Raw genomic sequence first — 26,933 nt, forward strand, 5'->3', positions numbered from 1 at the left:
TATATATATATATATATATATATACTTTGAGTATACAGAGATAAAGTCATCTTAATTTTGTTCCGTGATAGAAAGAAAAAAAATTAGAACCAAGCTAACAGATATTTACAAATATATATTCTATTTACATTTATATATATTATAATTACATATTTATATATATATATTTACAAATTCATACGCACAAAAAGCAACTTAATTTTTGCCACTCCTGGAAAATAAAATATGAAAAGCAATAGTTGCTCAAAATTGCTAAATTCTCGATACGCGAAAGGAGTAAAAATTATATAACATCCGATTATCAATGATATAAGACATAAGCTGTTGATGTTTCATAATTCAGAATACGCTGCTAACATATTCAATACAGAATATCTATACTACCTATGATAAAATATCTATCTTATTTCTCTGAGAATTACGCAGATAAAACTTATAAAAGAAATCCAAATTCTTATTCTCGAAAGTTATCTTTGTTTACTTTGCTTTTATCAAAGTTGGTGAAATTAAATATTGAGGACTGTTGCAACCTACAGTGTATTTGGTCGCTTATTTCGCCTTTGATAAACTTGTTATTAGAAAGATAATCTCACACCTTTTTGTAAAAAAAAATCTATTAATAATTGTTCTGGGACCATAAAAGTACCTTTAACTATTAATTACTTAAGGCATTATTCGTTTTTCATATAAGAAATGCTAATTTTAAAAGTGATAGACGAATAAAACATTTACTTCTGAAACCGACTTAGATATTAAAAGAGGAAAAAATTCTATTCGTAAATCTAGGTAATATGTTCACTGCTTTAATAAATAGTTGTGCATTTTACACTTACAATCATTTGGAAGGAAACAAAACGTCGAAACAAATGCCAACAAAAGTGACTACATTTGACATATATTAATGTTTAGCTAAGCTACATAGTTGTGGAAATGCAATTAGAACCAAATGAAGTTCATGGTAGATAAAAGTTCTCTATAGAAAAATTTTAGTAGGAGCATGTTTAGCCCAAATCCCTCAAATTTGAAAAGTAATAATATTATCAATATATAAGTGAACATTTTGCGAATTTTTTTATAAGTTTTTGTGCTGCTGGATGCATTTAAAACGGGCTTTGTATAAAAAGAGTAGACGAAAGGATTGATTTTTGTCCAAATATAATCACTCTTATTTCAGAGTATGTAAATCTCCAACATATGGGTGGACAATCTGCGAAGCGACAATCTGCGAAGCTATTAAAATTTTTTGTAAAGCTGAATTCATTTTAAACTTTTTTTAAGTTGAGCCTAAGTTGAAGACATTTATATTGGTCAAGCAATATTTATAGAAAATATTTAATAAGAATTAGCTTTGTCGAATTTTTATTAGTCTTCGATTTAAGTGTATTTGAATCTCCAATAGATGGTCAAGTTTATAAGAATGAAGTTCTTGTAATGCTGAATTCATATAAAAATGGTTTGATACTAAAAAATGAACTTGAAAATATCAGAAGAAACCTTCATTAGACTAGAAATATTTACAGAAACTTTTTCATAAGAACTTACTTTGTCCAAGTATCTTTAATTTCTGGGTGTGTAAATCACCAAATTAAGGGCGAATAATCTACGAAGCTCTTATAATTTCTTGTAATGATGAATTCATTTAAAACTAGTTTCATATTAAAAATTGAACGTCAAATTGTTGGAAGAGACCTTAATTGGTCAAGAAATATTTATCGAAAATATTTAATAAGAACTTGTTTAGACTAAGTATCTTTTTATTTCTGTATGCGTAAATCGTCCATATAAGCGTGGACACTTCGAATTTCTTATAATTTTTTGTAAAGCCGAATTGATTTAAAACTGATTTTAAAATAAAAAGCAAACGTCAAATTAATGAAAGAAAATTTTGTTGGTCAAGAAATATTTTTAGAAAATATTTATCCTGTTTATTCCAGCTATTTTAATTTGCTCTGTAGCTTTTTCTTATTTTAAGATACAATATCGTCTTTTCATATTCTAAAATACAACGTTTTAGAAAATCATGTGGAAATATTGTCCTGAGAGTGACCAGTGCTATTCGCAAGCAGGATATGAGAACTTTTACTTGCTGCTATCGTCCATAAGTGTAACAATAAAACAATAGACATTGTTAAAAGAGTTAGAACTGTTTAGCACAGAAAAGGTGAAAAGCATATGCTTCTAAGTCAAGTTTAAAGAATCTGATCAATGGTTGTTAAAAAAAATTGTAGTTGCTTGTTGACAAAAGTACATTAATTATTACTAAGGGCTAGTATGTTACTATACTCAACGTATTTACGACGCGTTAAAGGACATATTTACGATGCGTTAAAGGACGTATTCACGATCTTAATCTCTTATGTGGAATCTGCCATCTGCCTCTCGAACAGTTGCTGTCCTCAGCATCTCGTCATTTATATTCTATGCTTTACAGAAATCTAACAAAAGAACAATCAAACCTATGAGTTCTACCTTCATCATATTGTACAGTATATAGAAGGAACACAATACAATCTTATTTTTAAGAAATATAAGAAAGAAAAGTTTTATAGATCTCCGCTACATTATTTACAATCTTGTTATTAATTATGTTAATAGCTATTTTAACTTTGCACGTTTTTTTATTGTACTTAAAATGGAATTTACTTATAATTTTTAAAGCAACTAATGTATTTGTTTCAAATACTGCTAGTTGATTTGATATCCATTTAATCAGGTGGAAGTAGTTTTGATAAATTTTCTTTTTTAAAAATTTTTTTAGTGGTGTGTTTAACCACCAGCGTATTAACACTTTCTGCAATTTCTTGTGACCGATTTGTGGCAATCATGTTTCCTCTTCATGTAAGGATCACGAAGCAACGCACATCCAAAGTTATGACGATAATTTGGATAATATCATCGGTTGTTTCAATTCCATTCCTTATTGTGAAACAGCACAATGTATTCCAGGTATGTGTTTCCTTATAATTAATTTTCAGTTTAAATGTGACAGCTGTCTAAGACTACTTGACATATTTTAAAAGTAAAAATGTAGAAGCAGTAATAAATAATATTTTATAATATTTTGCTCGCTAATGCTTCTAATACCAAAAGCTAATATACGCAACTTTTGCTATCTCTACTTTGAACAATAATGACTTTTCGCATTTTCTAGTAACTGAAGTTGAAAAACAATATTTAAGGCTTCGTTTTCAAACCTTAGCCTAAAGTCAAGCCCAAAGACATTAAAAGCAAGGGATGGAAATAAGGGGCAAAATATATTAAAAAAATGATTTGCATCTTAAGTATAAAGATATCCAATTGAAGTAAGAAGTAGTCATAAGTAATTATTTAAAATTTAGATTCGAAAACTGTGTATCTTATAAATGATACAAGATTTATTGCTTGGAATGAGACAATGAAGGAAAAATTTATTTTTAAAAATGGCTAAAAATTATATAATAGCTGTTTGCGAAGTAACTTTCAGGCACTAAACACAATGATATGTTATTTTTAAGCTATTTTAATCAGAGACTATTATGAAAATTTGGAAAGTCTCTGAAATCAACGAGATTGGGACATTCTATGGGAAACATTTTATATTTCTTTGCTAGATCAGAGAAAAAACTACATCATATAAAACAAAGAATAATTGGAATTTATTGATACCATAATACAAACTGTATCGGAATTAAAAATGTCTGGAAAAATAGAATTACAAACCAGACATGGTGTAAAAGTAAAACCCATAAAATCAGATTTCTGAAGTGACAAAAACATATGTTCTTCATTAAAAAGGGGTAAGAACTGAGCAATTATTTAATTTTTTCATTTTATGCTGAGGGCTAATTCCGGATCCCTAATTCTATTTCGAGAACGGAATCCGATTACGGTTGTTAAAATTGGCGATTTACGACTGCATCGATTTTTTTTCTGGAGTGTTCTGCTGTTCGAGTCTCTTATTTTAGATTAAATGCACAGATAAAAGAGCTTGTTACAATAGAGGTTTTTTCAACTGAGTTCTTCATTTTACTAAATTCTTGTCAAACAGAAAGAAATTGTCGAGAAATATCGTTTACAACCTCTAAAACATTGAAAATACAAATTGAAAACATTAAACAGTTCACAAACATTAAGCAACTCAAGTAAAATATTTAATTTTTACCTGAATATTTCACCCTTCCATTTTGTTTCTTACCATCAACAAGAAAACTTAAAATTAGTGATACATATATTGTAAAAAATTGTGAACGAATTGTAGAATTAGAAAAAAAAAGTTGATGAGAGTTGGAACTGTAAAATCTATAACTGTTATATTTCGATTGTTAATCGATGACGTTAAAGAAAAATATTTTATTTCTCAGCTTTAGAAACATATTAAATTTAAAATGCTTGAATTTATTAAATCAAAAGAACATGCTATGCATCACTTGTTTTCACAATATTCCATTATCACTAGTCTTACTGTAGACTAATCATGGAGACACAATTCCTAGTAGAACGCCGAAGTCAAGCATCACTCGCTGTGGTCAATAAGAGTGTGAGTGACCACCTTAATCATCCACCGTCGGAATCGAGATTGCGGGGTATCAGATCTCGTTAAACTGCTCTTCTGTAAAATGCTTGACTTCTTGAATGGGAAGAATGCAAAGAATTCAAATGCATTCCCCTCTGCAAAGAATCAAAATTGTGATGATATTTCTTCGGATCATCCTCAGAGATTTCTCTGACCGTGGCTAATAGCCCATTATGCAGCTCTGGTGTGACGTAAAAAAAGTACCTACTTACCTACCATAATGACAATCTAAATATAAATTTTTTGAAATGAAAAAAAGAGTTAATAGCCCCTCAGAAATTGTGGACTCTAAGCCAATGCCTATTGGGCCTAGGCTATAATCAAGCCCTGCGTTCACGCTTGGAGTTTGGCATCCATTTAGCTTGCACTATAAAAAAATCTCTCTATCTATGGATAATGTATTTTTTCTTTACTTGAAACAGTATAATTCCACAAAGAATTTTTTTTAAAAATAAAACTGCAATCTTTGTATGTCAAAGCCATTTCTGGTTTCTGGTATCATGAAGACATTAAGGGTTCTGAAACTATTCATTTAGCAATTCTTCCTTTCGTTATGGTATCGGTTTACTGAAAATTCAAGTTTTCAAAAGTATAGTTCTTTTTACTACGCATTTAGCAAGTATGCAAAACTGAAAAATAAATTTAACAGAATAAATGGTTTTTCATGCTGTGGTCTAAATATTAATAAATGTGAAGAAAAATAATACAAATTTCTTTTTTCTCGAATTATCATTTGTTTTACCATTTATTTGGTAATTGTAACAATCGGATGTCTATGCCTTTTATTAAACAGAATAAAGTATTTGTCCTTTTAATCTTTTTACCCTTTTAATCTTTTTAATCCAATATATTATAATGCAAAATTTTTATATAGTACTTACTATAATATTTTTTTTAAATAGTGGTTCATTTAACTGTTTTATGAAGTTTGGTTATTGATAATTATTTATTTTCTTATATAAAATCTAAATTTTAGCAAATGGAAAAAAGGCCTAAATGATGTTTTCAAGTATTTCAAAGACACTTAAATCGGCGGCAACAAGCTATGGTGTCTATTTTGTGAATTTTTTAAGGCGGGCAGTGGGGTTTATTAATTCATTCTGATGCATATGTTGGTTTCTTTGTAAATTAAAAGAATGGTTATTATTTTTTTAAATTGAAAAGCAGCTCATGTTTGAAAAAGGCTACATAAATATACAATCAGTGTATGACGGGGTATACCCACACTTCAGAACAGAACAGCAATACTGCACGGTGAAGAAGTTCAGTAGGATTTATTGCCAGTAATTACATAATTGATCCTCTGTTACCGTAGTGTATTGTCCTTCAGTCCAACGTTCTTTATTGTAGAAGATCGTTAAGATTAAAGCATTTTGCAATATCTGTTCTTCAATTTTACAAAAGAATAGCCATTCTTTACGTAAAGAAAACTTACTTATTAATACATATCTATTAATATATATCTAATACATATCTATGTAGTAAGATATTAATACATATCTACGAAAATATTCGAACCTTCTGTCTCCATTTTACATAGAGTTTCGGAGGAAAGAAAGACCACTTTGCCAGAGATAAGAAAGATTAGAGATAAGCGAATGATTAAAAAAATAATCTTTACAATTTTTTAATTGAACATATTCATACACAGGTTTGGGCTCAATGCAAAGTGCGATTTATTATAAGCATTCATCAAATTGAAGAACAGATAGGTTCTTCAGAAATTAGAAAATTACACAACAATAGCTGGTTTGAATCTCACCGTATCTTTGGATATATCCTTACCATATCCTTCTCAATCCAGAGCTATCTGTTCTTGGATTTGACACGGGCTTGCTTAGAAGCCAAACTTTTTGAAATGGGCGTAACAAAGTTCCCACAATTTTTTAACAATACCTTTTGAAAGTTTAAAGTTTTTGACACGGAATTTCATACAAAAGTTGTTGGTTGGTAAAAGTTTTAAGTAATAAATGTCATGCATATTTTATTGGATTTCAATAGACAAAGTTTTATCTATTAATCTTTGATTTTCAGTTCAAAAACTTCTTGGAGACAAAGTGCAGCGAAGAATGGCCTCTCAAAACATTCTACAGTGATGAAAAAGACACTTGCGATTATTATAATTCATACCGGTTTCCTTATTATTTAACTGTGAGTGTAACTTTGTATTTTTTGCCGATTTTTCTTATGATAATGGCATATTCGTTGATAATCTGGAAATTGTGGATATCTGAAGTTCCAGGGGAACACAACATCCAAAACATGAACGTACAATATAAGGCTCGAAAAAAAGTAAGTTGTATCACATTATCAAATAACGTGCTGATTTATAATTTATTTTTTTAAAAAATTGTTTCGTCAGATTTTAATTCAATCGTTCTTGCTGAATCAATTTTGAAAACGAATTAATTTATTTAAATTTCTTAATGGATTGTTTATCATGTTAATTTAATTATCTTTTTCTAAATGCCATATTGTGCTCGGCCATATCAAAACTTATTACAAAAGACATCCATATTAGGAATTTCCATATTCAGAAACAGAGGTATTGATCTATAATAAGGAGCCATTGATGACTGCATCTAAATGAGTTGAAACGTTTAAATTGGTCGGGTAAGCATGCGAAGGCTCATACGTCATGTGGAAGTTAAAATTGTTTCAAAGTATTAATTAACTCAAAGTAACATAACTTTTTACAAATTTTGGTAGAATTGAAAATTAGTTGAGATAGTTTCCTGGTCACATTAAAAAAGACACATTATTTTTCACAGAACACCCATTTATTTGTTTTGGGAATTATGGAAATGATCTTACTTTTAAAATTTTTTTTATAATCGTCGTTGAACAGCTGACCCAATTTTGGGTTTACGACTACTAATGTTCAACTCCGTAACCTTGTAATTTTGAACCAATCCAGAAGACAAGGAAACCTCTGGATCCCTAAGAGGCATTTATTTAGACCTAGTTTGGCGTTTCAACAATTTCCCCAAAACATATTCTTTCCTTCAAAGTAACAAGTATAGTAACTATCCTGGAATAAATAGAATAAATTTTGTACAGTAGGCAAAAAAATAAACTTACCACCCCGAATATCTTATGCTCTCATAATCAGATTTTCACGTTCTAGGACTTAATTTTGATGGTTTGAGGGGGTTAACTCAAATAGGTTAATTAATAAGTGTTTATGATTTTTTAAGTAACTAAAACCGAGACAAAAACGTACTATCTCTGAGAAAACATACCTTTTTTTCGAAGGATTCTGATTTCTAATCCCCAAAATATAGAGGGTTGACGCAATATGAAAAATATGGTCCCAATAGTTTGGTGAGGATATCGGTTCAAATTTTGGAACCCTTAATGTTAATTTTACTTTTTACATATTTTGCCATATCTCGCAAACCTTTTAAGTTAATTGAAAGTTTTTTGCTTGCTATTATAAAATTCATTAAGATAATTCCATTCCAAAAATAACATTTAGTAATATTCATTGTTTTTTTAATTTTTATTCAATCATGGTAGATTTTTTTATTGCCAGGTATTAAATCAGCTTTTAAATCATTTTAAAAAGTGAAATTTTATTTAACGAAATACAAAATAGGAGCTAAATCGTCTATTTGAGCTAAATTCCGGGGAAATCAAATTTAAAAGAAAATCTGTATTTAAAATTCAATATCTCAAGAACTATTCGACAAATTTCGTTTAAATTTTGAATTTTGCCATATAAAATTACAGTCTTTAAAATTTTGTAAAAATTCGTGTATGCTTTGTCCTACATTTAATATCGATTCGATCGGATATAAATATATCATAAAATTATATTGATTGGATATAAATAAAAATAAATGCTTAAAATCATTACTGTTTAAAAAAGCCATTACTGCTGGAATCCTTGGGATCCTTTCACGGAACTCTAGGGTCTATCGAAACACAATGAAGGTACCATTGTTTGCTTAGTATCTAAAATTTAGCTTCCAATGTCATTTTAGTTGCATTCAAGGCCTCAATCAATCATCGCCTCACACATTTTTGGGGGCTCATTTTGTCTAGAATGTCCAAAATTTTGGATTCAATATTATTTCAATTGCATTGAATGTCTCTAACAGATAATTTTAATTAATAAAAATTTATATAGCTAACGCACATTTTTAAATAATTTGCCTAATCTGTGCATTTCTACTCATTCACATTGCTCTGTTGCCTGCTTTTAAATAAAAGGAAATACTGTAAGTTAAGCAATTAGGAATTGCAAAAGTTCAATTATCACCAACCTATTAAATTAAAAAATTAAATTACTCCATTGATTCAAAAAATGTGTTTTTTTCTTTTTCAGGTGATCAAAATGGTGTTCGTGGTTCTTCTAGCTTTTTTTATATGCTGGACACCATTTGAGTCTCTTGCTTTACTTCAAACATTCCCTGAGCATTTTCAGGTAGACAAATATTTATGGTACATCAAATTAGTTCATTTAGAGCATCCTTCAAAATATTATTTCATTATGCAGAATTTTTCCTCAAATTATTTTAGTCATTTCTTTGAAAATAAATGAATTTTCAAGAATAGCGAAGACCCATAATTTGTAATTTCGATACATTTTTAAACAATTTAGAAAATAACTCAAATGATAATAGAGATAATTCAAAGCTATAAAGTATTATGATTCCTGGCCCAGCGTAAGAAATTGCTTTTTCAACTTAAAACACCAAATTAAACTAGGTGATACATTTTTTAATTAAGATTTAAATTTTCCTAACGTCTCAAAAGTTTAATCTCACATGAGAGGGTTACGTGTTTAAGGAGAAGAGATTAATTTAAAAAGAGTTTTGAAGTTGACCTAAAGCCGATGTCTACATATTCTTTGGGCAAACTACAGCTCGCAATGTTTTAATTTTATTGCCTTCTTAAATGCCTTTTGATTAATCACAGAAAAATGTTATTAAAAAAATCCCTGTTATAATGTTAAACTGAACATTTTATAGCAACTAATGATATGAGAATTTCCTTAATAGTTTGCAACAGTATCGACGTAAAATAAAAAGAGAACAAAAAGGCAGAACAACTTTAACAACTCTTAATCTAATTATTTAGCTTTCATTTATTAGGATATAACATTTATGGTTTATGATTAGAGCTAATTTGCTAAATAAGTTGTGTAGGCGATAATTTAAGTTTCAGAATGAGACACATGTTTTTTGTGTAATTTGTTTTGTTTTTGATTTATATGGTATTCTTCAGCCTCAAGATATCTGGGCAGTAAAAAGATGGATAGTATGCTTCAAAGAGATCATGAGAGTAGTTAAAAATTAGATGCTATTAATTTTAGGTTTAAGAACTGGGTTTTCAGGCAGTGTTGGTTACTTGAAATTTTTATTTCTGTTGACATTTTTAGGATCTAATCTTTACTTATTTTTGCTGAAATGCTCTATGATACGCGTTTCTTATTTTTGCTAAAAAAAATCTTAAGTTTTTGGGTCAAAAACGGAGAGCCACTGGGATATTTTTTTAAAAAAAGTATCTATTTATATGAGGTACTACTTTCTATGAAATGAGTGAGCCACAACATTGACTAGTATTTTGTGCTCCACTTCTACTTTACTAACTAATTAGATATAATTTTTTTAAGTGGACCTGCGCATTGAAGGTCAACAAACTTTCCAAAAGCCCAGAAATGAGCTATTTTTCAAATTTGATAGGCAAAATTTAATTGGGCCAACAGTGATTTTTTGAGAATATTAATAAGTAGTATTCAAAAAATAAATATATGTGTGGTGCACAGTGCTAAAAAAAGGACCACCCTAAAAAACATTTTACCTAAAATTTGGATCGTCTCATATTCAATTTTAATGATTTATGGAGGTGATCACAGTTTTGCAAATTGACGTGTAGTGTAGACGATATTTTAAGTTACAAAATTAGTCACAAAAACCTTACTTTCTTTAAAAAATATCTTTTCTTCGACGGATTCGAATTTCTTAGTCCAAAAATATAGGAGGTAGCTGCAATTTGGGATATAGAGTTCCAATTGTTTGGTCAGAAGATCAGTTCAAAATTTGGAATTACTGTTAATTTTACTTTTTGCGCGTATGCCATACTCGAAAACTTTTTAAGTTAATTCAGAAATATTTGCACTCAAGTATAAAATTTGCTTATCCAAAGATAATTCCATGAAATAATAAATTTTAGTAAATATTTATCATTTTTTTAATGTTAATAGAAAAAATTTGAATCGTAAGGCATAAAATTTTTTTACGTAATTTAAAAAAAAAGTAATTTCACACGGCAAAATGCAAAATTTAAGCGAAATCGGTCGAATAGTTCCTGAGAAATTGAAATTTTAAAAAAACCCTCATATTTAGCGATGTTGCAGATATTATACCAAATATTATATCGAAATTTTACAAATTTTATTGGATTGTATAACAGTGCACTAGATGTTTTAACTAACACAGAGTTTATCATTGTACATACATTTTCTTTTTTTAAATATTTTTTAAATATTTTTTAATTTATTTTTTTAACTTTTCGTGCTTAAAATCGAGTTTGTGGGATAGTATAGAACATGCAAAAGAGCTCCTTTAACACAAATTACTTGATTTATGCAGATTTAATGACAGCATTTTATATTTCTAAAGATTTTGAAGTTTTTTTTGCCGTTGTTAAAGCTGGCTTTAATACAATCAAAAGCTAAATTTACTCAACTCACCTACTTTTCCAAACGTTTTCACTTCTTTCAAAAACGCTTTATATTGCATAAAAATTATTTTTCACTAATTTAAAGAAACAATATGGATTGCAGCATCTGTAAATATTCATCAGTTAAGATTAAGCTTGAAGAAAATAATATCTCCAGATCTGTATATTGCATAAATATATGTATATTGCATAAGTATTAATACTTTACCTATGTTAATTCTGTGCATTTTTTAGGCATTCATACAATACATGAATAACTACTTTGAAACCTCAATCTCAGTGGAAGAAAATGAGGAGCGTGTAATTCCAACTCAGGTAGAGTATTTTTATTACCACTCAGCAGAAGACATTTTATCCATATCTTAAAAAACTACTTAGGAAACTGTTTCCTCATGAAAAATTTTCATACACATTTTTATTTTCTGTATGAAATATGGAGGTGCATTTTATGCTTCAATCAAAATTGTAACCTTACAATTATTTTTTTAAATATATCTCTGTAAATAAAAGGGGGCCAAATTTCAATGTATTACGGTTCCAGAACATATAAAGCACTAATGTAGCACAATGCAGCACCAGTGCATATAAACTAGCAGATATATAGGAAAAATTTCATTTATAACATTTTTCAAAAGCAATAATGTGTTTCTGGATTGATTATTTTATTTCATTTGCTTAATTATAAATATTGGAAACTCGAGTTCATAATTTAAAAAACATTTTCAAAAACCAACAAAGAATAAAAATATTTCTTTAGGAGAACTGTTACTAATGAGTACAATTACTCATATTTTTTATTCTAATTAATCCAAGATATATATATATACATATTCTTTAGATTAATTATTATCAGTTGCTTATCATATATATATATTTTTGTAATCTTAATGTAATTTTACTGTTAAAGAAACTATTTTCTTAATTTTAGGAGCTAGAATGGTTGAAAAATTTTGAGTGGCTCGCATACTTCTTCGCACATGCAAATAGTTTTATTAATCCTATAATTTATGGTGGTTTCAACAAGACATTTAGAGATGGTTTTTGTCTTGTTCTAAAATGTGGATTTCGAAGAAATGGATTTAACAGACCTCGTAAGATTTTTTTATCAAGTTTTGAAACATGTTTCCTCCATTATAGATAAAGCTTTACATTTTTAATAACGTATTCCGAAACTCAAGTTTATATTTCAATATGGCTTTAATATATCTGTGTTGCGAATGCCTTCTAGAAACTGTGAGAAATTTATTTTCTGATTCTGAATATTTACAATGAAAAATTAAATTTTTTCCAAATATAATGCGTTATATAACCTTTTTACTTTTAATATTTAATGCATTTATTCTACAATTTAATAATAGTGAAATGTGCTTTATCAGATGAAAAATGATAATTGCAACTGTCATAAAATAGGCATGTTGATTCATGAAATATGAAAAAAAAAATCTTTTAATTACAAAGCATAATATGCCTACAGAATAAACGTATTACACGTTTCAAAAATAAATATGCATTTTCTATACCTTAGAACATGTCCCAAAGGTGTAACATGATTCTTTGGTCTTCGGTATCAGGGTTTACCATCAATCACTAAATGGCTTACCGAATACCGAATTAAAGCTAAATTAACTATCATTATTTAATCAAATTTAAAGCATTCAAAATATTCTCTTGTATAGCCATTTTATAACTCAATCAAATACTTGTATATATTTTTATTATTAATATTTAAAAAGTGAAAAGGAATATTAAAAACAATAAAACTACTTTTCAGTACGGAAATTTTATTTCTCTCATTACGAAAAAGTAGTGGGTACAATAGAATTTGGAAATCGAATGAAATTTCACAATTGAGCTATCACCATATCAAATGAAGATGTATTTAATCAGAACAAGACTTTGTTTAAATTTCTGTTGCGAATTACAAAATCGGTGAAAAAATAAAGAAATAATAAATAGTTCATAATAAGGAAAATAGAAGAAGAATTTATGTACCAAATTTACGAAACTACCACCACTTGAAAAACTGAAACTATAATATGAAAAATATAAATTGTCGTTTAAATAGTAATATGGTGGAAAAGTGTTAACAGTAAAATTAATTTTATAAAATACTTTACAAATGACCAAAAAAAAATAATTGTATGCTTTATATTAAAATTAATGTCTTAATATTTTGATAACCATTACATAAATTTGAATATTTTTCAGAAATAATAATAACAAGGACAAGGCATGGTTAATTTGAACATGATGCCATCTTTTCCTGTTATAACTGCTTTTTTAATATTTTTAGCGTACAGTGTTTGTCCATATCTAAAAATATTGTGAGTGAAGAACAATTTTTTTTATTCACCATCTGTGTTTAAAAACCAAAAATGGATATTATTTTAATGATATAACTGAATATTGAAACTAGGATTTTCCAGAACAATATAACTGTGATTAAGGGACTATTTGCCTCCTTTTGAAAAATACCGCTAATTATCTTTCAAATGTAATCCTGACAATACTGAAGTTTTTAACTTCAGTATTTCATAAAGTTTTAATACCAAATGCACTTGCATTTTTAAAATATATCTAATATTTTCCATTTGAGTTATTTTTTAAACATCTTATAATATAGGCTAGATCAAACTGTTTCAAAAATGATGATTTTGAGCAAAGAGATTAAGAAAGCCATTAATTTATTAAAGATGAATTAACTATGCGAACTAACTATGAACAATAAACGCTACAAAAAGAAAAAAAATGTCATGATTACTGTTTCATAATTCTCATCATTTTAGATTACAAATTTATAAGTTTCAATATGTTAGATTAATACTCATAAAGTTGATTCTTTTTAAAGCAAAAATATCGTTTGAATTTTATATTATTCTCATATTTTGTTGGCATGAAAATAAATTGCAAATTTTTATAGTTATGAGTACGATTTATATTTATTTTGTTCCTCACACAGGGAAGGTGTTGCAAGTGAAATAAATTTTTTAATGCTTCATAGATTGGAATGTTTCGGGAAGAGGGGATAATGTAAAAACCTCTAACGAATTATTTTTTCCAATTCTTTGCGCAAATTCTCTTTTATCATTCATTTTTTTAAACGAAATGCTTTCCCATAAATACAGATTCACATCCTTTTAAAAATAGATTAGAAATCTCGAATGATAAAATTTTTTAAGAAATAATTATTTTAAAAAAGGTAGTAAGTTATCTTAGGGAAGTAGGAAATAATGAGACCTAGATGGAGAGAGTCACACGAATACTTCAGTGGTGCTCCAAAAGTGGTTCCTACCACTCTCTAGTAGCTGCCGCTAGCTTAGAAAAAAGATTAAATTTCATGTGCGTAACAAAAATTAATTAGATTAAGTTGAAAAGCCACTTCTAATTTCAACTTTAAACCAAACATCGTTCCCTTTATTTTCTTACTTTAGCTTCGTCCATATGCTAACCCTTCGTCCACAAGCTAACCCTTGTTGACATAGAAAATAAAGTTAAATGTCTACATCTATATATTTATCTTTTATAGGTCAAGAATATCTTTCTTTTATAGGTCAAGAAAAAAATACTAATTGGAGTAATTCTCAAAATACATCTCTATTTCATAAAACTCTCAGAAGCATGTATACATCTCTTGCTTTATTAAGAAGTCGGACACAAAGTTCCGACTTAGAAGTTCCCACTTACCAGGCACGACTCGTGAAAGCAACTACTGTCTAATCTCCTTCTACTAACCCATGTTTGAGACATAAAATATGGTAGTTGAATTTTGAATAGTTTATGCGCTTTGGTAGATGGCCTTATCTTTTCTTTTCTACGGCGATGAGATTGTGGAAAAGATTTTTTGCAAAGCTCTGCTTATAAAAGAATGGTTTTGTATTTTACAGACCCGTAAATGCATGACAAAATCTATCCTTGAAATTTTCTAATTTATCGCAATAATATTAGATTTGTTGGTGATTTATCTTATTATGATTGTTTAACAAATTTTTCCTGAGAATCAGGGTTGAGAACTTTTGAAATCCGATACTTTTGATGAAGATAATCTTGGTATACCACCTTATTGACTGCGTCAAAAATTCTTTTCAAAATATCCTTCCATAGAAAAACTGTCAAAAACCTCAGATATAATGTTTCTTCTACTATATAAACATCTGAAATTTATGTTTTTAACAAAGTTAGTTTAAGTTATACACCGAAGAGCCATTACATTATGACCACCCTGCTAATAACATGTAGGACCATCTTTATCCCTCAAAGCTGCTAGCACCCGCTTTGACATTGATTCCACAAGGTGCTGATAGGTAGTCTGAGGTATCTGGTACCAAGCGCTCACAGACTGGTCTTTCAATTCCCTCACATTGCGAGGAGGTAGCGTGGAAGCACGAATTTGGTTTTCCAAGTAGGACCACAAATGCTCTATTGGATTAAGGTCAGGTGAATTTGGGGGCCAAGACTGTGACTTAAGACAAGAAGTGACTTAAAAGTCACTGGAATGTTCCTTGATGATTCGACCCTTATGACATGGTGCATTATCCTCCCCGCAGGAAAAACTGTTGCCATGAATGGTTGAACCTGGTCTGCAACTATGTTCAGACCAGTAAAGTAGCTTACAGACGTCAGGGATTGTTCTATGAGAATTATGGGTCCTAATGTGCCCCATGAAAATATTGTTCCTGGGTGAGAAACCATGAAAACCTGGGCGAACCCTTTGTTATAGATGGAGGGTGGTCACAATGTAATGGCTCTTCGGTGTATATTCAGTCTAATTTAGTTGATTTTTTATGCGATAATTCTGCGTATGCCTTTTCCAGTGTTCTATCTGTCCCATTTCACTGAAGGATTTCGACAGTTATAACCATTTTTGGAAATGTTAACCTTTTTGTTTTTGACGTCAAAAAGATATGCTTTCTAGAAATGATGTTGAAAAATTCTGTTATAGCTTTTAGAATGGCTAATTTCCCCCGTAAATGGTAATGTGGTGTTTATTTAAACATGTTTATGTTTTTCAACTTAAAAATAATAAAGCATAACTGGATGATTTTTAATGCAAAATAATTTAAATACCAACCATTTACGTAATTTGAAACAATCAAATTAGATCAAAGTTTTGCTTTACAAGCAAATGTTAAGTTATAGAATTTTGACATGCATTAATGGGTTTAAATTTGGTTTCCATTTTCAATTCCAATTTAACTTGCATTTCTGCTTAGTAGTACATAGCATGCTTTTTTATTTTAAGTAGCGTTAGTTTGCTGTTTAAGCTTTCCTTACTGTTACATGCTACTGTAACATTGAATGCTAAGCACAGAATACTTAATATACATGCTGATTTTTTTACAAATAAAATTTTGAATTGTATTTTTTTTCTTGGTATAAAATTAAAAAAGACTGCAGAATATTCTTAAATTTACCCAAACAAAGTTTAACTTTGAAACATTCTTTATACATACGTTCAAATGCATCAATATTATTTTGCTGATATACCAAATTAAATTAAATCATATTGAAATTTTTGGAATTCAAGCTAATTTATAAGTGATTCACTTATTAAATTTAAAATTACACAAGCAAAAAAACTGAACAAATATAAGAAAATTTAGTGGTATCTTTGTTCGAACCTATGATTTTATTAAAAATTTGAACAAACTTTGGAAAAACTTTTGTTTAAAATTGTAAACAGCAGAATTTTTTAATGAGTTCAGCCTATTACGAGAGAAATTAAGACAATCATTTGAGAATATAAGAGTGGACTTAAACATTTTAATGTCACAGTACTAATTTTAAAAAAAAGGACTCCAAAATATTACTCAAATCATGTAATAAGACTTTGTACGACATTTTTTCACAAACAATTGCATAGATATACATCAAATTACTGGCAAATCATTATGTAACTGCCTTTAAAAAGTCATGTGATTATGATGTTTATGGTTCCACAATTTCGTGAGAAACGGCAAAACAGGGGCAAAGTGGTTAATATTGCTCACCAACTGTCTTTCTTTCTTGACATACTAATACTCATCAATGTGAAAGTGGGTGGACTTCAAGCCATCAGTGGGAATCGAACCCCTGTTCTACACAATGACAACTCAGTAACTTAACTTCTCAGATTTCGCGGAAAACTCTGTGAAATACATTTCCCTAGTACTATGCTACGTTTAATACATTATTTCCTAACTTACACATTCAGAAAAAAAAGTGAATTCTCTGTTAGATACCAAACTGCCTTCATCTAAATGAATATTATTGTATCTGTTCAAAACTGAAACTGAATACACACAGGTTGATTCAGTACAGTGGTTACTAACAGTGGTTGAAGGGTGGGATAGAGTACACTATTACACAATAAAAAATTGGGATCAAATAACGGTATTAAATATCGGCACTTTGGGTGCATCATCAGTAAAATCTATTTTACCAAAAAACTCTTTTTTACCATTAATTATTATACAGTAAATCTTAAGTAATATTTATTTAGTTACATTGATTCAATGATTTTTCGAAAATTATTACTGTGAAAATATAAGTTTATCAGGTGTTTCGTTAAGTATCATGTCCTAGTAAAACTGAATTTTACGGAAAAAAGTACCGGCATGCAGAGTGAATTGAAATTTGGAGAAAAGAGTGCGTATGTGACTGCCCAACAATTTTTAACCCCAGCTCAAAGATACGCATCTCCATAGACTGAATACTTTTTGAACCAATTAAAAATTCACAAAAACATTAGAAACTCGTGTTTTCTATATTTATATTTAAATAGAACCTCATAAAAACAGTAATTTATGCAAAAGTAATTTTTTCAAACAGTTATTTAAGTGAATTTCTTAAAATTTGCATTGAGATGAATGCAATGAAAAAAATTATTAATGATTTAATCAAACATAAAGTAATTAAAATTTTATTCAAAAAATTAAAAATATCTTCAATTGTTTATGTATTTAGTAAATTATTTATAAATTTATCATTCGAGTTTAATGAAAAAGTCTTCTTATTTTTTTCCTGTCACTTTTTCAGCTCCATCAAGGATGACATTCCCAACTGGAATCACGTATAGTCTTTCAAGGTTCACATCAAGAATGACCAATGGTTCCAACAAGAATTCCAGTCAGAAATCGATGAATATTGAGATGAAACGAGTGTGCCATCTGGACACAGAAGATCTCACAATCGTGAAAAAAGAAGTGCGTGCCGCAATTTCGGAGGAAAAAGAATGATAAGCTAATAATCAATTAACGCTCCTGCCACCGCAATTGAATCATGATATCAAAATCGGTGATAAAAAGATTATCATTTTTTGGAAACATTCCAATAAATCCTACAAATAGTTTTTATATTGGTAAAGAATTTGTCTTTCATATTTATAGGAATCTGTTTTTTCTTTACTTTTTTCCTTTTTCTTTCCTTCTTTCTTTTTTTTTCTCTTCAAAATATCTAATTTAACTTACAGTCTCTCTCTCTCTCTCTGTTTTCTTTTTCAGAATTACTTCACATAGATTTGAAAAATCACTTTAAACCGATCTTGTAAAATTATTGAAGAATTTTTTGTCTTTATTTTTAAAAGTGAAAAAAAATTATAATTTCTTTTAATTAAGCTTAGTTTTGAGCACAAATTTTACTTTGAGATATCAAAAAAAAAAAAAAACTAAATCTGTATATCAAATGATTTTTAATTAAATTTTTACATCTAAGTATATAATAGTATAAAATTTTATAAGCCACGTTTATAATACGAGTGCAATGCAGTGAAAATTATGTTCACAAATGTACATACATACACCAAAACAAAAGAGTCTTATTTGTATTACGCTAAAGATGATAGCATATTTTAAATTTTCAGAAAGCATTTTTGCAATGGATACTGTAACCACGATAATGGATACTGTAACCACGATACTGTAACCACTTGCTGTGTAGATATTTAAGTCTAGCATTAGCTATGCAAAAGTCCTTGAAATTTGTTTTAAACATCAGAATTAGTTTCAGATGTCTGATTTCGCTGAATAAAAAAAAGTTTATTTGCAGGTCACTCATAGGTCACTTTCATAGATATACTTAAGTATAGTATATTATTTGGTAAAGATACGTTTCATTGTTACTTCCGCAATAGTACTGGATACATCTTTCATTGGCTAAAATATTAAAATAGAATATATATATATAGAAAAAAATAATAATCGCGCCCTCAATATTCAAAGCAGAAATAGACAAATATTTTAGATTGATTAATCGAATCAATATCATTCAAATGTCTATAAAAAAATTAATTTAAGGGGTCTAAAATTTGAAACTAAATTTATATTCTCTTAAGGGAACAACAAATTTAAAATATCAGTTTGTTAATGCCTCTCTGATTTTTATTTTTTTATGCATTGACTATTAAGGTAAATAATGAATGATAATTGTAAATTCATGGATATAAGTCTTAATTACACAAGCTATTTTGAAAAAAGTCAAAAGCTAAGAATCAGTTTCCCAGAGATGAGAATGAGAAGTACAATTTTTTATCATGAATTATTTTTCTTACAGAAAATCTGATCACTCTACGCAATAGATATATCAGATAAATTATTTTCCAGATATACTGGCGAATACACTCTCTTCCTATATACTCTTTATTCCTATCTATAACTTTATTCCTTTATTTCCATCTATTATTTTATTCCTATATCCTTTTTATAGATACACTGTTTATTCCTTTTCCAAATTGTTGAGTTTATTTATATGTATTTTATGCTTTTTAGAGAGTATTACAGTATAGTAGCATTATTGTTACATGTTGAATGTAAATATCGTTAAGGATTGTACATAAAAATTAATATCTTGTGTATTTGTATTTTGAGAAACTGTTTGTTAATAGATATAGACAAGCTTCATACATAATTAGAAGTACAAGGTAGATAATATTTAAATAAAACTTATTTTATTTTTAGATTTTTATTTTTAGTGCTTTTATTTCTATTACTGTATAAATCTAATAATGTTATTTATACACTGTTTAAGCTACATACTTTTTGAACAATTGAATAATAAATATACACTTTGTAAAAATGCTGCCTCAATAAGTGAAAATTTAATAAATTGATGTTTTCACCAACCATATATACAATGTATAAAACTGAATTCAAAAAGTCACAAAAATTATTTGTTGGTCATAATAATTATATGTATATTTTACTTTTTGTATGTAATTATTTGTTAGTTATAACAATTATTTGTATAGTTTCCTTTTTGTATGTAATTCTTCTTTATCTCCTTCAATAAGAAGTAGAATTGTATTTTTCTCATCATTTATTTGAGTTATTCATTCAATTTAAGTTTTAATAATTTTTGCTGTCATTAAAAGCAACACTTTGTCCAAATTGATAAATAAGTAAAACTGCTTTCTGTGGAGCTGCATTTACTGTAATATATTAATAAATATCGGAGATAATTAAACAGGCCTTCTCTCTATCATCGCCATCTGACCCAAACTTACCATAATATTTCATGTATTTCCTGGTATTTAAAGAAATATATATTATTGTTTTTCTAAATAAAATATTAAAAATGATTCTAAATTGCCTTTGTACTTTATGAAATAAATGATGAATGATATGACGATGATATAAATGATGAGTTCCATACATAATGATTAGTGAAATTTCTAAACATTTATTTTATTTTAAAAGTAAAGTATTTTATTTTAAAAGTACAGCATATGACTAACACGTTACGAGGCAAAGCTTATTTTATGTGTGCACAGTTTTTAGAGCATGTTTCCATATGATTAGATCAGAAATTTTTTGTGTATTTTTCAAATTATATGCGAAGCACGAGGAAGAACTACTTTTAAATTTTTTTTTCCATCAAGCTCTAATTTGAAATTAATTAATTTTCAATAAATGTATACTGCAATTAAAGAAGCAGTAAGGAGAGCATATACAGCAGATCAAACACTCGCTTCTGACTCCTGCGATTTACTTTAAAAAGTCGTACAAGTCAATTAATTCTTTTACTACCCTGCATTAATTATGACTAAAACATACAACATTTTAATTAGCAGACGTAGTATAGTAAAAGAGTTTCATTGCCATCTAGTTAACGTTCTGAAGTTTTCATCGTGTTTCTGTACCTGGCAATCAATAGATTTTCTTCTTCATGTCCCTGATGAGGTGCTCAACATACCCTTGATCAAGCTCCTCTCGGCAGAGTAGATTCTTTTCTTTCTGATTTCGCTTTGATTCAAAATTAGAAAGTTAAAGAATTAGTAACTCAAACTTGCCCATCTGCTGCATGGATCAGCAATTTAATGCTAAATATTCTGTTCAAGGCTATTTCTGCAAAATACTACTTTCATTCGTAATCCTTTCAAGCAAATTAGACACCGGTGTCCCTTTTATATATACTTTTTTCTGACGCTCTAATTACTAGTAAAAACATATTTTGGCCTTTTTTATTCGTAAAAAAACGTCTCATAGTCACTAAAAAATCTGTAAGATTATCGGAATTATATTTGTGTACTAAAATACAAAATTGAAAAAAAAATAGTTTTAGATTTTTTTTATTTTTTATATTCATGTTCAAAAATTTATCAATAATTGATTTTGTAAATTAAAGAAATTTCAATGCCGAATAACAGTCTTTAGTAGATGTAAATAAATGCAATTTAGGGGAAATTTGAAAAATTATTGTTTGGATATGAGCTGTATTTAGAAGATTCAATCTTTAACGACGAAAAAGTCACTGATGTTTCATGATGTATGCCATAGACATAAATTATTAAAATGCTAAATATAACATTCTCCTCTTATTTAGACCTAAATTAATACAAAATAATGAAAACAAGTATAAAAAATATATTTACTACAAATTATGCATGGAAATGTTGGGGTATAAGACTAGATTCCGATTTTTTTATTAAACAGCATTAATTAAAATTTTTATTTCATTTTAGTTAAACAGGTATCCTAAAATTAAAAATTTAAAGTAAACTTTAAGACTCATAAGATTTTTTTTCTTCAAAATAATGGGGAATTTAAGCTGCAAAACTATAAATTTTTCATGTCACGTTAACAGCTCTGCAACAAATTGCAATGCTTAAATATCGAAATATTTTTTTTCTAGATCAATAATATGGTACGTCTGTTTTGAACTAAATATCAAATATATATTGAAACAGAACTGAAAATATGCCTTGAGCTGGATACGAACCCTTAGCTATTGACTTCGCTGTCAGGTACGATAACTGCTCGGCATCTAGCTGGCATAAAAAGTAACTGAAAAAATAATTTTTTGAATGGAATTGTCTTTGTAAAAACGAGTTTTATAATTGTGTGTAAAAAGTTTACAAGTAGCTTAAGAAACTCTCAATATATGGCTAAATAAGAAGAAAAAAATGAAATTAACATTAAGGGGACAAAACTTTTGACAGCTCTCCTGACCAAACTATTATGGCCATATTTTCCAGATTCGCGCTACTCCATTTAATTTGGAAGTCAAAATCCTGAATCCGTTGAAAAAAAGTATGTTTACTCAGAGAAAACACGTTTTTTTATTTCATTTCCTAACTTGAAATTTGGACTTCACTAATTAATTAGTATATTTGACGTCCCTCTTCAAACCATTAAGTCCTAGAAAGTGAATATCTGATTATTAAATAAAAATTAATTCAGAGTGGTCCTTTTCCTCTGTACACCCCACATTTTTTTAATTTTTTTAAGTACTACTTATCTGTATGTATTCTCAGAAATATGTATTTTAGTAGTTCAAACTTATTTTCGATGGGTTCTTTTCAGCACTGTACTGGTATTTTATTAAGATTATATCTAACAAGACAATTACTTGACGATTTTGCTTTATTTGGATATTTTTTTTCTATAATACGTCATTGTATACTTACAGAAGTAAACACATAATCTGAAGAGACAGCAAACGATAAAGAAAGCGAGGAGGAATATCATCCCTGTAGTGTATTTTTAGACTTTTAATAATCAATAATGCAACTCTAAACATTATGAAAGAAATTCCTAAATTTCTTCCACCCATCATCTAATATCTCTCAAAAGTTTCGCTCAACACTTGATCTAAATTTCTTTTCAAAAGAATCAATAGCGATTTCATTTATTATTTTATAACATCTAAAATAAAATACATTTAGAATTTCAAATCAATCATTTATTGCAACACAAATGATCAATGTTCTTAATGATTAAAAAATGAGATAGTGAGTGAAATATGGAAAAATAAAAATCAATGAAATATCAGTACGAGAAGAAAACTTTTATGAAAACCTCATTTGTCACTTGAAACAGTCTTTAAATCACACAGTTTCGGAATTGATACTTACAAATATTACTCATATAGAATGCGAAAAAAACTAAATATATTTTAATCTAATCATCTGATGTTCACGTACTAAGACTAAATCTTGATTGTTCGAGAACTCCACATTAAAAAATGTTAATTAATTAGTGCAGATGACAGTTAAAGTTACAGAAAGATATAAAATACGTCTTTTTCTGAGGACATGAGATTTCTGACACTCAAAACATGGGAGTTTCCGGCAATCTGCGATATATAGTCACATTAGTTTTGTCAGATGAGTGGCCTGCTATTTACAGAACACGTTGTTAATTTTTCTTGTAGTGTATTTGGCCACAACCCGAGTAAAGTTTAAGCGAATCAAATTTTTTTTTGAATGAAATTATAAAACTCATACATCCAAAGATCCATGCAAAAGATATATTTTTAATAAATTCTTATTTTTTTTAGCATTTAATTCCATTAACATTTTTCATAAAAATTTTGAATTGTAAATAATAGTTTTACATTATTTTAAAGAGTATAATTTTTTAAAGAAAAAATACTAAATGTGATTTATTACTATGATTTGATAAAAAATAAATATAGTGACAGTTATACCATACAATTAAATCATCATTGTCAAAAGCATATTCACTTCATCAAATTGGGTATTCCCTCGTGTCCTTAAATTGATATCGTTTATATGTGTAAATATTTAAACTTAAGATAGATACATCTCTAAAAGGCGAGACTATTGATTGCGCTTTATGACAATGCATCAGCGATAAATGAGGAAACCTATCCTATTTTCTATTTTTATCCACACTACTAATTTTATGACCATCTCTCCTATTAGAGACCTCATTTCCGTTCGGAAATTATTTTGTTACATTAATTTATTTGGTGCGGCTGTTACTAAATAGGAGTTATTACTAGACATGAAGTAAAGCATTAATCTTTAACTTTGCAACTTTTTCGCGTTAAAAAAAATCTTACAAAACAGTATCGATTTGTGTATATTTAGTTCTATTAAAACTCAGATATCTGTTACAGATTCTGAATTGCAGTTATTTCTCTCCTTTATTTGTACTAAGTGCTAAAATCTTTTACATATTGTGAATAGCAAATTCTTCAAGAATAGGTTTTTTTTAATTTTATTTTGTTACCGACGTTGATCCTATTCTCTATTTACGACTAACAAAATTCAACTCCATTGTCTTTTAATTCCGAAACCAACCCAAAAGACCAGGGATTTCCTGGATCCAGCATTCGGACAAACTAGCCTCCGTGTAGGTCTTTTTCTATTGATCTAGCACGCATTTTCTTTACACGGAATCCACGTGAAACTCCCACAGTTGCGCTGACGGAAAGGGGATTCTGACCCATGATTAGTCTACCACTGAGGACATTTCACGTCAGTACTGTGGTCGTTGCGAGCCAGGAGCAGAATTCGAATCAACCAGCCTCTTCTGGGATTCAAATCTGGGTCGCCTTATTGGTAGGCTCTATCCCCTGAGCCACAGCGGCTCAAAAAGGTATCATGCCAACAACACGTGGTGTTATCAGGTGGTCTCCATCCCAAGTATTGACCATGCCCGATGATGTTTGACTTCTGTGATCGACGAGAACCGATATTTTCATCACGGTGTGTAAATAGATCTGCTCCACATACCTTAATTCAGGGCTTAAAATATAGATCTAAAAGTGCCAGCCAAACTAAAATTTTTGCTTGCCACTATTTTCACCAAAATACATGACAATTTTCAAAATGTTAACATATGCAGTATGCTATTTGTATGTTTGTTGCAGTATGCATGTTGTTTTGGTTTCCAATTAAATACATTGAGGAAAAGATGTTTAGCAACTAAAAAAGACTAAAACAGTTCTCTAAACCATGCCTAGAAAATCTGAAATAATCACCATACCAATAGATAATACTAACTGCTACAGGTCTTTTTCTTCATCAATACCACACCCCAGACCAAGGCTGTCTTGATAAGTTTTCCCCAACAGACCCTATCAGATACCATGGTCCACCAACAATTGATCTTAAATGTTTTAAGATCTGCCTTTGCATCCATTTTGTAAAAACAAAGTTCCCGAAAGAGGTCGTCCTCCTTTTTGCGCATCCTGTACGTTTGAAAAAGTGACCCTTATAAGAAAGTTCGAGTTGTCATATCTAAATATACGTTCAAACCACCATCTAACATGATAAGCCTTGATGACTCTGGCAATATTGAATTGTTTGTATTCTTATATACTTCACAATTAAACAGAATTACTGTCGCAAATAACAGCTACGTATACTAAATGCAGTAATTCTACAGAAAGTGAATCCAATAAATACACTGGTCCAGTGTATAAGGATTTCAAGGTTCAAAACTCTTCCAACTCATTTTTAAAAATTAGAACTTAATACTTCTTCTGACTTAAAAACAAATTGATTTTAAACAACATCCATTTTGTGTTAGAAAAATCAGTATTCATTGATAAAATTTTGGTTTATTACTAATGAATCCTACATTTAAATTAAGCCAAATATTCGGTAATGACCGATATAACTTTCAAATCCTTGTGAAAACCGAAGTCACAAAAGTATGCACAATAAAAGACTAAATTTAATATCTATGCAATTAAGGAACGCTATTTATCAAAATCTAACGAATCACTAGTGAGGAAGATTTGAAAGAAAATATTAAAACTTGTTTGAGTGCCAGAAGAAACGGAGATGAGTTGAAAGGGGATTAGAAATATCTTCAAGATTCATCAAGCAGCCAAACTAGTTTTTTTTTTAAATTTTAATTCCTACCCTCGTCACTAGTGATTCAATAGCGTCTTTCTGACGTTTTGACTTATTTTTTGACAATGATTCTAAAAATATGCATGTCATATGTATGAGCACAATTATTAAACTCGTTAAAAAACTGTTTCTTTTTATTATAGAAAGAAAACAAATACAACGTTAATATATCAAAAAAGATAAAAATATTAATATTCTAACAAAATAAATTAAAAGATGAACTATTTGGGCAATTGAAAGAGCTGCGATATATGCGTCCCATCGGGTTTTTTAGACGGGGCGCATATGTTCCCTGTTGTATTTCTTCCATATTTGTCCCGGTGATGCCAGAAAGGTAAATAAGGAGGAGGGATATTTATAAATGTTACTCCAATTTAATGTTTATAATTACCATCATTTATAAAATTCAATTGATAACTTTTTGGAATGAGTATATATTTTTTCTTTTTAAAATACCAACGAAGCGGATAACAGTGTAAAAAACTATATAACTACATTTATTCTTAACTGACCTGTATGCATACAATGTGAGAGGGAGTAAGTTGAATAATCTCTGAATTATCTTCGCCTTGTGTGCTTTCTGACCTTAGAATAATCATCAGATGGGTA

The 26,933-nt window shown here is 28.8% G+C and overlaps 1 protein-coding gene across 2 annotated transcripts in view; it reads left to right on the forward strand.

Moving 5' to 3' along the window:
- Positions 1-18,889, forward strand: part of LOC107453999 (QRFP-like peptide receptor) — a 31,061-nt gene extending 12,172 nt beyond the window's left edge. Inside the window, exons 3-9 of one of the 2 annotated variants that reach the window (XM_016071034.3) lie at positions 2,759-2,946; positions 6,587-6,844; positions 8,883-8,981; positions 11,477-11,557; positions 12,171-12,333; positions 14,793-14,997; positions 18,257-18,889. In XM_016071034.3, the coding sequence (XP_015926520.1) occupies positions 2,759-2,946; positions 6,587-6,844; positions 8,883-8,981; positions 11,477-11,557; positions 12,171-12,333; positions 14,793-14,959 (956 nt within the window). In that variant the 3' untranslated portion in view covers positions 14,960-14,997; positions 18,257-18,889. The remainder of the gene's footprint in view (positions 1-2,758; positions 2,947-6,586; positions 6,845-8,882; positions 8,982-11,476; positions 11,558-12,170; positions 12,334-14,792; positions 14,998-18,256) is intronic. The other variant, XM_016071033.4, reaches the window with a different exon arrangement.
- Positions 18,890-26,933: the final 8,044 nt, after the last annotated feature.

This window comes from Parasteatoda tepidariorum, chromosome 3, assembly GCF_043381705.1.
Source record: "Parasteatoda tepidariorum isolate YZ-2023 chromosome 3, CAS_Ptep_4.0, whole genome shotgun sequence".
NCBI classification, from domain to species: Eukaryota; Metazoa; Arthropoda; class Arachnida; order Araneae; family Theridiidae; genus Parasteatoda; species Parasteatoda tepidariorum.